The sequence below is a fragment of the Staurois parvus genome, unplaced genomic scaffold, assembly GCF_062004578.1.
Source record: "Staurois parvus isolate SC_StPar_1 unplaced genomic scaffold, SC_StPar_1.0 ptg000362l, whole genome shotgun sequence".
NCBI classification, from domain to species: domain Eukaryota; kingdom Metazoa; phylum Chordata; class Amphibia; order Anura; family Ranidae; genus Staurois; species Staurois parvus.
Genome location: NW_028318158.1, coordinates 2,787,919 through 2,800,180, shown reverse-complemented (window position 1 = coordinate 2,800,180; position 12,262 = coordinate 2,787,919). Strand labels below are relative to the sequence as shown.

The following is a 12,262-nucleotide window of genomic DNA, read 5'->3' as shown; positions in this document are numbered from 1 at the left end:
GCCTGGGCAAATAAACTCTGAAAAGAAGGCTTTTATATTAGAAAACAGTTAACAGAAAGCTGTGCCGAGGAGAAACAGGGGGCAGCCATGGCTAATCTTTCATTCAGAAAATGCTAGGTGCTTGGCTCTTAGGCTGATCTTTTGATTACAGGTACCACGTTGTTGGCCTGGAATAAATATGCAGATCAACAGAAAGCAAAGAAACCAAAGACAGCCAAGCATTTTCAGAAGGAGGTTAGTGATGGCAGCCAATATATTACACTCAAAACCGGTTTCCTTATGACCAATTCACACGATCTTAAGCTATGATGTATGGAAAATGCGTGTACATTCCCATCCATTTTAGACGTTTTATCACGTGCTGACGTCTGTTGACATACATTTTGACATCTGTTGACATGCATGCGTAGCATTGTGGTGTGAATGGGACACATTAGAAATTATTGTTTTTTTAGATGTCCTTCCATTGATCTATGTTCTACAGCTGAGCTAAAATGCACATCAATGCACTGGTATGAACTGGCTCTTAAAGTGTGTGTAAACCCTTACAATTAAATCATCCTATTTGCTTTCTTTGGTCAGGTAAATATACCACTGAACACATTTTATGACTGTTGAATAAGTAGAAAAATTAAAAGTAATGCGACCAGAACATCAAAAAACAGGTCAGCTGCAACTGAGTTCAAATATAATTTAACCCTTTTTACTGCCAGGCCTTGGGCGTCACTTAAACTTCAGGTGGTCAGATTACTTTTGCAATTTTTCAGTTTTGTTCTTCATTCTTCACTTGCAGCTTTTGTAAAAGACCCTACTCATACATTTTCTTAAAGTACAGGGCCAGTAGAATAAAAAAAGATGGTGCTGCTTATTTTGTCCCATGATAGTTATAGAAATTAATTATAATAATAATCTGTAAATGCCTTTCTTTCTGTGAAATAGTGAAACGCAAAAGGTATAAAAAACTGTACATAAGTAACTTAAGATAAAAAAAAAAAAAAAAAAAAAAAAAAGAAGAGGTTGGCTTCACATGTGTTGTGGTAATGCCTGATCCGCAGTGCCATGTGTGTGCTGCATTGATGTACATTGCACTAAAATGATGCAGGCACACACTTTATGGTACGTAGTGCATTACACTGTGCTCCAAAGTGTCAAAATATGCTGCCATACATAGAGTTGCATAAAAGTAATTTTAAGAAAAAAAAAAAAAAAAAAGCACTGCAATGCATTGTATCAATGCACTGCAGCACTTGGGTTATGCGTTCCCATTGATGTGAACACACAACATTCTTTACTGCTATGTTTTATAGTGCACATGTGTATAGTGTGTGTATAATTTGTGTATAAGTGGGGGTATTTTAAGCCTCATTCACACCCTCAAAGGGCAGTACAGCATCAAGAACAAATGTATTTCTGTCCAAATGAATGACAGGCCAACAGAAGCTGTAGTTGTACTAATTTAACAGCACATCCAACTGGTTATATGCATAAAGGAATGTACGAGTGTCCCAGTTTGTGTCCAGAATGTGTGGTTACATGTGTACAGCCATGGCGTCTGTCAGCTGGCCACTGATTTGTACAGGCTGACATCCGGGGCTGTAGGAAACACTAGTGATTCCTAAGTGCAAAAATATGCTCTCTGTGTACATGAAACCCTTTTCTGTTTTATCTTTTGTTGTTTATTTTATACTTTTTATGTTTTTTTACAGCCATGTTGGGGTGGGGGGTTGAGGGGTCTTTGGTGAAATATCAGGGGTCTAAACAGAACCCTGATGTTTCACTTCTGACTCTGACATAGAGAATGAGAAAAATAAAAATATTGAATACACAAGTACTCATTCTCCTCTCCTCTGTACAGAGGCTTCATGTTCAGTCACAAATTGAAGATATAGTAAGCAAAGTTTGCTATGCTTGGCAGAAAGGGGACGTTGATGTAAGGCATACTGACCTGGCAAACTGGAAGTGATTCTGTTACACCAGATGCTTTATGTTGGTGACAGCTAAAGGACACCTAGTTACATGCTTATTGTAGTAAACATGTAAAAAGAAGCCTAGAGCTTCACCTGCTGGCTGAAAATTGTAATGGCGAAACATTCATAAGCAATATCGTCCCTCAATGGACAATAGAGAAGCGCACAGACTACTGTACAAAAAAATTGTTCTTTTTTGCTCGATAAACCCCATTTTCATAAATACTTCAAATACGCCACCCAGTGACTATCTGTATGCCCCAATGGGCAACATGGCTTTAAACAGAAAACTTCCACCTACTTGTTCATCAATGGCTCTCGCGTCTCCTTGTGATAGAATACTGGGATCGGAACTCCCCAACTACGCTGTCTCGATATACACCAGTATGTTCGTTCTTCAAGCATTTTCAACATGCGGTTGGTGGCTGAGGCCGGAACAAACTTCACTTTCTTTAAAGCTTCCTGTGACAAAAAAAATAAAAGTCATTCTTACACACATAATTTAAAGCAGTGACATCCATCAGTTACCCATATACAATATACATCTTGTGCTCCCCATTTTACAAACAATCTTTCCTTATACATTTAGGCCAAAAGGAAGTCTGCTACATTTCTATGGTAAAAATAACCCAAACCAGTGTATATTATTAGTCTGTGTGAAAGTTATAGAGACTACAAACTAGGGTATATATTTGAAAATTGATCATGTCCTGATATTGATCATGTCCTGATTTTAGCTCCTAATTTCTTTAGGAGCTAAAATGCCAGGACAGTACAAATATCATCCAAATGACCCCTTTTTGAAAAGTAGGCAGTCCAAGGTATTTTAAGAAGCACGGCAATTATTTTGAAGGTTTTTTTTGGGTCAGAATTTTTTGGGAAAATGAAGAAATTAAATAAAATTTGTTTTCATAGTGTATGATCTAAATGTCTTAAAAGCTTAGATTGCAGAAGAACATCAACAATAAGCATCACAGAGTAATAACACAATCCATGGGGTCAAGTGGAAACTAAATAGCAGGCACAAGTTCTGTAGAGGATAGCCATGGAAACCAAGTTTTCTAGAACTGTTTTGGGCAGCCTCTATGTTGATAGGTTAGCTTTTTCCCTATCTAGGATAGTATTTATGGCACCGGGGCTTCACATTAGATGCAGTCCAGTGCGTTTTTTTTTTTGCATCAAAAATGCATGCACTGTGTTTTCCATGTATTCCAATGGCCCTTGTTCACACCAGTGCAGTCAGTTTCCGGTGCAGAAAAAAAAAGTAGAACATGCAGCATTTTTTCTGCACAGAACTGTACTGGAACATAGCAAACTGCATCAAAACTGCACTGGAACGGAGTGCGTTTTTGTGGTGTGGGCTAACCATTACGACGCTGTAGTAAAGTTTAGTTTAATATTAGTTTTGGGCAAAGGAATAGAGTACAAATCCATAATAGTCTATGTATAGGGGATATCAGATATTTCAGGATAATGTCCAGAATAGACACTTTACAGGCTAAAGGTATTTGAGTAAAAGAGAAGTTTTTTGTTTGAAAAATGGATGTCCACTACCTGAACAATACAGGGCACCTCCATAGCATATGAAGTGGAGTGCCTGCATATCTTACAGGTCTAAGAAAATAAGGCACTGTAACTTTACCCCATGAAATGGAGTATTTGTGGAGTGTAATGTACTTTATGTATGATAAACAACTGGGTCAATTTTTGGGATCGTCCCCAATGCTTGAGTCCATAGATCATAATATTGTCTGTCTCCATTTCTGACCACAGTTCAGCTGAAGCCTGAAACTGGTGGCTACTATTAAAAGCAGAGGACACATCTCCTATCAACCTCTGTTTAGTAGAAGGCGGAGGAGCTACCATTGCGAAGATCAGAAAGGGATAATACATCAATGGTGTAGATTATGCTTGTCATGCAATGCATGTCTCCGCTGTAAATGTCAGAAGAATGACCTGTTAGGTAAGTCGTTACAACCAAAACTTTACCAGTTGGATGACGGGGTGAGTTCCGGAGTCTGTACATCTGCTGTACCAGTTATGAGGGGGATCTCACATGTCATGTTGGATTTTTTTTCCCTAACTTTGGAGAATGTAACGGGAGGTAAAAAAAAAAAAAAAAAAAAAAAAAAAAAAAACACAAAAATGGGCAAGAACACCTAAAACTCCAAAGTAAACAAAGGCCGGGATCTATGGCAGGAAACCCTTGCAGTTGAGTATACAAGACAAGTATGAAGCCAGGGCAGGTCACATAAAGCTAAAATGTTCCTGGCCAGTCTGGCTATACAACCTTTGTATAATCAGCTTTAGATTTACCAAAAAAATCCAATGTGTATCCTATCAGGTAGGCCCTTGTACAACACAGTTGTTGGTAAAGCTAAAGGAAACTGCAGAGAAAGAAATTGTAATGTGCGGTGAGCTTTACTGAGACAGGGGAGCTCTGATTCCAGCTTGTGCAGAAAGCAATTCCTACATGATACGACAGCTCAGGTAACGAGGAGCAAGTGATCACTATGGCAAATTTAACCTGGGGGTGAGGAATATAAATAGGCCATTACAATGGAAATCACTAGAAGCAGCAAGTGATTGCTTAACAGATGGAATAAATTACCCCTGTGGAGTAAGCTACACAAGTATTCATTTTGGGGCGATAACTTACATACAATGAAAATATTACAAACTAATTTAAACATTAAGGCCCCTTGCACACGGGCTTCAAAATGTACTGATGTTTACTCAGGAACCTATTGAGTAAAAAAATTGTGTGTAAAGACCTGAGCAATGTTGAGTAATTGTGCTTAAGCATATAGACAAGTAAAATATTTCTTCATTGTTAGTGTTGTACTATACTCATTTATACTCGTTTAAACATGCTTATAGAGGAGTAAACACACATATGCAAGTAAATTACTGCACTCAAATATAACATTTTCTGTTTTTGTTTTACAGCTCTGTACTCATCACTGTATAACTGATCTTTACTCAGCTGTGCATTGTCCCATAGACAACCGTTCATCTCATCTCAGATCAGTAAAAATCTCAGCATTTTTTACTCCCGTGTGCAAGAGACCTAATAGCTTATTTAGATGCCTTTTAAAAGGCTGCTCTGTTACCTGAGCTTTGTCTTTAATGTTGGTGGTGCTGACAAACCACTGTTTGCTGGCACGAAAAATAACAGGCTTCTTGGTCCTCCAGTCATATGGGTAGCTATGGACAAAACTCTCCTCCTTTAGTAAGTTCTTGGAACCTAGTAACATCTTTATGACTGGAAATAAAGAACACATTATAAAGAACTGCAGAAAATAACTGTCTCTGTCTAACAAAGAAATCATGAAGCCTTAAAATTTATCTAAACTAAACTATTTATCACAACTTTACTTTTGTAAAGATATTCACTTTTTAAACACAAGCTTCCTTTCTTTCAGTTCATCCTAACAGTATGAGCTGCTTCTGTCCTAGGATGACAATATTCATTTAGTATGAGTTTATGCAAAAGCAGTTTTGCCAACTTAGGATGGGTGCTCCCACTGGTTACAAGTGTATATGGCAACCCACAGAGCACCAGCACATACAGCTCGCCCTTCACTCCAGGACAAGCCTCAGGACCGCCCACTGACAGCAAGGGAGCATTGGGCATGTATTCCAGTGAAAACTAGCCATGCCACAATCTGAAGAAGTGCACCCATGGCTGTGCTGCTCTCCCATCTAGTGGCAAAAGCCTTAGATTGTAAGTTTCTGATGTGACCATACAGTATGTAAATTGACAGAATATATAAACACCTGTGATAAATAAATAAATCATCAAATCATATCTGAACTTGTCTCTCTAGATAGCTGTCCCAAACACTGTATTGAGTTCTGGAGGTCCTTGAGTATTTTAAAAAATAGCAGAACATACCAGCTTCATTGCCATCTTCAAGTACAGCTTTGTTTTCTAAGTCAGCCCCTGCTCCAGAAGTGTAGCAACCAGCTTCATCCACCAGGCAGTCCTTTAAAAAGATAAACAAATCATGTAAGTAAAGTGTTTTTCAACTTTATCAAAAATTAGCCAACTACTTAACTGAAAACTAGACCCGTTTAGTGAATCATGCACAAACCAAGGTCTTAAGCTGGCCATATACAGAGCAAATATTCTTGATGAACAGGCCTAAATTTGCTCCATGGTGACCCTGTCAACACCATTCCATCCAACATCCTTTGACTGAAAAATCAAAATAGCTTGGCAGAAAGTTGTCATCCAATCAGATGCAAGCACTGTTCTGGATTTCAGAATAAAATAGCCACAGTGGGACATTCATTCATCTGTGTTTAGTATGGATGAAGGAATCTATTAGATTTTTTTTTTTGCCATTTAGCCTAATTAAAAAAAAAAAAAAACATCATAAGGCTAGCTTAACAGTGTAACATTGATCAATCTCTCTTCAGCATTTTACCATGGAGAAAAAAGGTAAAATAATTTTAGGGTCTCTGGGAACCCCTGAAAAAAAAAAATAACTCTCAAACCACCAGTGAGTGACCCACACTCACTGGTGGTCAACAGGAGAAGGGCTCCTTACACCAGTGAACAGTAAAACAATACATTTAAAACTTTTTACTTTTCTTTTTGCCATCACAAGAGCGCAAAAAGCCTACTATGCGGTAACATAATGCATGTGACAGGTTCTATTTACCACTTGCACTCTAGAGGATTTACCCCCCTTAATGACCAGTCCTCTTTTTGCTACTCGGCGCTGCACTAATTCAACTAATTGCGCAGTCATGCAATGCAATTAGTTGAATGCAATTTCACACAAATAGGAATTTCTTTTGGTGGTATTTGATCACCGGTGTGAAAGTTATAGCGTCTACAAACTATGGTATAGATACGCTATTTTTTTGCTATACAGCACTGCACTAGTTTAACGGACAATTGCACGGTCATGCAATACAGTACATAAATGAAATTTATGTCCTTTTCTTCACACAAATAGAGCTTTCCTTTAGTGGTATTTTATCACCTGTGCACTTTTTATTTTTGGCGCTATAAACAAAAAAAGTTTTGAGAAAAAAACTTTTTTGTTTTAAAAAACGATATTTTCTCATTTCTGTCATAAAAAATATCCAAAAAAACTAAACTTTCATCAAACTTAGGCCAAAATGTATTCTGCTATAGGTTTTTGGTTAAAAAAAAAATCCCAATAAGTGTATATTTATTGCTTTGTGTGAAAGTTATAGCATTTACAAGCTATGGTATAAATAATGGAATTTACACAGCTTTTACTTTCTGACTACCCAAACACCAGGATAGTACAAACACCCCCAAATTACCCGTTTTCGGAAAGTAGACACCCTAAGCTATCTGCTGAGAGGCATATTGAGTCCATGGAAGATTAATTTTTTTCCACAAGTTTCTGGAAATTGACAAACTTTTTTTTTTTTTTTCACACAAAGTTGTCATTTAAATGATATATTTCTCACACAAGCCGAGGGTATATGTGGAATTACACCCCAAAATACATTCTGCTACTTCTACATAGTATGGGGGTACCACGTGTGAGACTTTTTGGAAGCCTAGCCACATACAGGAGCCCGAAATCCAATGACCACTTTGAAAGCCTGAAGGTGCGTACCTTCCTCATTTCACTTCCTCACTACCTATCACAGTTTCGAAGGCCCTGAAATACCAGGATAGTACCAAACCCCCCTAAATCACCCCTTTTTGGAAAGTAAACACCCCAAGGAATTTAAAAAGAGGCATTATGAGTATTTTTCAGATGTCGTTTTTTTCTCACAAGGTTTTGAAATATAAAAAAAAGAAAAAATGTATCTCTTCAATTTTCAAAAACTTGTGGCAACAAACGAGATCTGCAAAATACTCACCATGCTTCTGATCAAATTCCTTGGGGTGTTTACTTTCCAAAAAGTGTTCATTTGGGGGGGTTTGGTGCTATCAGGGCCTCCGAAATGGTGATAGGTATAGTCAGGAAGTGTAATGAGGAAATAAAGAAAATTCTGAAATTCAGCAGTCACTTTTCCCCTCCAGCTAAAAGAGAGAAAAAGTTTCTTTTAGTTTATTTCCACAAGTTAAAAAACAATGTTTCCTTTCAGTTTCTTAAAAGATACAAAAGTATCCTTTAGCTCCAGGGGAAACTGACAGCTAATGTTGTGAGCTATAGTGAAGAAAAAACAAAGACGGCAATTGCATTTAAAAATCAGCAGTGACACTTCATATTGTGAAAAAAATTAGTAAAAAAATGTGTAAACCGAGGCATTATTTGCAATGGATTTTCATTTGTAAACCGAAAATTATGTTAACAGAGGCATTCGTAAACCGAGGAATTACTGTATATGCTATGTTCTTTTTTTTATTATGCAGCCTGTGGACTGAATGGAAAAAAAGAGAAGAAATCTCTGCCAGAAAAAAGTGTGTGGTATTCCCACCATTAGAATATACTGCCCTGCATCCACCCACCTCTAATGGTGGGCACACATTAGGTCACACTTTGCCACATGCACCAGTTCCAAGATTGTACAAATGTCTAAATAGTAGCATGCTTGAATAAAAATTGTCTACGTATAAGTGGTACCCCATATGGAAAAAGGATGACACCAAGTCCCAAACTATCTTGCCACTACTGCCCACATAGTCTGGGCATTTGGGGGGCTCCACGTGACTATCTTTTCCCTCATAAATCCGAAACTTATAAGTATAACCTGTTGTCCTCTCACAGGTCTTATACATCTTGACCTCATATCTGGCACGCTTGCAGGGGAGAAATTGTTTGAATGCAAGGCAGCCAGAAAAATTAATGAGGTACTCATCAATGCAGATCTTTTGCTGGGGAGTATAGACATCTGCAAATTTTTGGTTAAGGTGATTTGTGAGGGGCTGAATTTTGTGAAGCCGGTCAAATTCAGGGTCATCCCAAGGACGACAGAGTGTACTGTCGTTGAAATGCATAAAACACATTATACTCTCATATCTATGCCTGGCCATGGCAACAGAGAACACAGACATATGATGAATCGGGTCTGAGGATCCATTACAACCGCAATTAATTTTTTTTAGTAATGCCCATGTTGAGGGTTAGGTCCAAAAAAAATTTAAATTCGGAAACTGTAATGAGTTTCCATGCGAATGGTCTGGCAAGGTTTAAATTTGGGTTGGCGGCGATAAATTGTTGTGCATATAAAATGCTTTGATCCACATTGCATAGAGATCTTCCGTCAAAAAAAGCTCCAAAAAATCAAGGGGAGTAGTTAAATTTGCTATTTCCACCTGAATTCCGGGTTAGGCAGAAAATGGGGGAAGTACGGGTGCTGCAGAATTTGTGGGCTGCCAATCGGGATTTGCAAGCACATCCAGAAGGATACTAGGGGCTCTAAAGGGCCTGTGTGAGAATTCTCGGTGGCTGCGGGACAACACTTGTGCTCGCCACTGCACCAGCTTGTACTGCACTTATGGGGCTTGCCACGTCGCCAAGTCATAATGCAGTGCTGGTATTATTATTATAATTATACAGGATTTATATGGCGCCAACAGTTTGCTCAGCACTTTACAATATAACGGGAGACAATACAGCAACAATACAGTTCAATACAAGAGGGTTAGGAGGGCCCTGCTCCGTGGAGCTTACAAGCTAAGAGGTATGTGAAAGACCAGGATGTACTAGGCCACTAGTACTCGCCAGTTCACCAAACGGTAGCGCGGCACTAGTACTGGCACTCTGCTGCATATGAGAGTCATAAAAATTTACCAGCAGGTGCTAACAGAGATCAGGACTGATTCTGTGAACATTGCGGTTTTGTGTGCAATGTATCAAGTGACAGTGACCTACTGACATTGCACTTGCTGGAGGAGAAGGGGGGGGGGGTAAGCGTAGGGGATAAACGCAGGTGCTGACAGGTGCCGGGGCTGATCCCGCTAATGCTGCATTTTTGGGACGTTATACTAATGTGAACGCTGGTATAGTGCTGATCTGCTCAAAAATATTGATCCGTTCAGACACTATACTAGCAATGGAGGTTTATTGTGTATGAGTGTCTTCCTGGTAACCGAGGGGTTAAATGTGATGACTGGTGTACTGACGTGCAATCTGACGCTATCTGGGAGGGGCGTGAAAACCACAGAAGCGTGAATCACGTATATATATGTGATTTTGCGCACCTGTGCCGTCCTGTAGCAGTGTTTATGCTATAGCGCGGTCAGGAATCAGTTACATAAGCAGTTTGTGTTGTGGCGCTGCGTCACTTTAACTGACAATTGCGCGGTCATGCAACGCTGCACCAAAATGAAATTTACATCCTTTTTTCCCCATGAATTGGGTTTTCGGTGGCATTTGATCACCTGTGCAGTTTTTATGCTTTGCGCTATAAAAAAAAAACAACCGACAATTTTGAGAAAAAAAAACTATATTTTGGACTTTTTGCTATAAAACATGTCCAGTAAAAAAATTTAAAAATCAAATTTGCTCATAAATTTATGCCAAAATGTATTCTGCAACATGTCTTGCTAAAAAAAAAAAATCCCAATACATGTAAATTAATTGCTTTACGTGAAAGTTATAGCGTTTACAAATGGTGGTATAGATACTGGATTTTTTTTTTCTGTATACTAATAATAGCGTCGATCAGAGACTTATGGCGGCAATCAGTGACTTATGGCGGGACTGCAGTGGACATTCTGACACTGGGGGGGACTGACTTGGGGTCACTGACATCCCCAGTGACACCAATACAGTGATCAGTGCAAAAAAATTAATGGCACTGGGGAGGAAGGGGTTAACATTTTTAGGCAATCAAAGGGTTAACTGTGTGAGGGGAGTGTTTTACTAGTGGGCGAGAGTGTTTTCTTCACAGGAACACACTGTCCCAGAAACTTAAGCTCTGCTCTCCTGAACAGTGCTGGAAACTGACAGGGAGCAGAGCTGCATTGAAAACAATGCAGCTGTGCTCCATGCCATTGTTTCCCGGCAATCACCAGGAGCCGGGACCCGGTGATTGACACCGGCGGCCGCGATAGGTGCTGTCGGCAGGGCGGGCACGCGCCCCCTACCATGTAAACAGGATGTTTATAAATGTGATACTGCCTGCAGGGGCCGATTTGCAGCAGTAAATGTACTGTGGGCGGTCCCCTTGTGGTTAAAGTGGTTGTTCACCTTTCAAAAAAAAGAAAAAACCCAAAACATGCAGTTTTTTTTTTTGCAGGTAAAAAAAGGTGCATTGTTTTTTTGTTTACATTGCAGCCTGTAAACCATTGCCAAGATCCTGCAAACTGTCAGTCAGCTATCTGCTCGTACCATGTGTACAGGCAGTTACTGAACTGCAGGAAGAAAGAATGAAGTACGACAGAGCTCATCAGAGCCCTCACAGATCGTTGAGAATTACATGCCGTCTGCTGGGGGGCGAACAACGGTACTTGTAGTTCATTCAATCACAGAAAACTGGCATAGCCCCACTTAATCACAATGTTTTCAAATTGTAACAGCAGGTACAGGGAGAAGTTTCCCTGCCTGCTGTCACAGAGTGGGGAGTGCTGGCAGCGGGAGGTGGGTGTACAGGAGCATTTTACAACCTAAATATGAGTGTAACATGCTTCTCAAAGGTGAACTTATTTAAAGTAAACCTTTACTGTGTCCATACTAGGGAAAGGAAGATACATAGTCACATCACATTGGAGGTCAATGGGGAACAGACAAAAAAGGAGCCAGCAATCACCTCTCCCACCACTTTGATTCCTTACATGGGGCAACAATAAGCATGCTGGACATTTCACTAAGAATGTATAACACTGCTTGCAAACGTTGAAGCACTTTGTGTGTATCTGAATCAGATGGATCGGTCTGACTTTAGTTAGACCAACTTCACAACAGGCTGGGGGTGCTGCTCCAGCTTAGAGTTCATCATCTGCTGCTTTAAAGTGGTAAATATGAAACATTCATACTCAATATTTAATGTGCAACCAGAGGAAAAGAAAAAATTGCACAATGATTTATTATGGTTATGATGGTTTATTTTTTAGGTCATGATGTAATAAATATACATTCGTTTTAGCAAGATCATAACACAGGGATCACGTTATTCTTTCTTCATCATGTAAAATGATTATATGAGACTACCCTAACTTACCACTGATAATTTATGATGAGAAGAGACACTGAAGTCTTCAATGCCATGGGCAGGTGCAGTGTGCACAAGGCCTGTACCTTTTCCCATGGTGACATGATTGGCTGGGACAAATGGAGAGACCCTTCCTGGTATTGTGGGGTGATCACATGAACCGGTTTCAAGATCCGTCCCTGCAAGATGAGGAACAG

General features: G+C 39.4%; 1 protein-coding gene across 1 annotated transcript in view; it reads right to left on the bottom strand.

Moving 5' to 3' along the window:
• The window catches only part of IARS2 (isoleucyl-tRNA synthetase 2, mitochondrial), a 104,406-nt gene that overhangs the window by 63,304 nt on the left and 28,840 nt on the right, over nucleotides 1-12,262 (bottom strand). The window contains exons 9-12 of the mRNA XM_089685027.1: nucleotides 12,075-12,244; nucleotides 5,866-5,956; nucleotides 5,081-5,232; nucleotides 2,269-2,429 (exon numbers count right to left, since the gene is read on the bottom strand). Coding sequence (XP_089541153.1) covers nucleotides 2,269-2,429; nucleotides 5,081-5,232; nucleotides 5,866-5,956; nucleotides 12,075-12,244 — 574 coding nt within the window. The remainder of the gene's footprint in view (nucleotides 1-2,268; nucleotides 2,430-5,080; nucleotides 5,233-5,865; nucleotides 5,957-12,074; nucleotides 12,245-12,262) is intronic.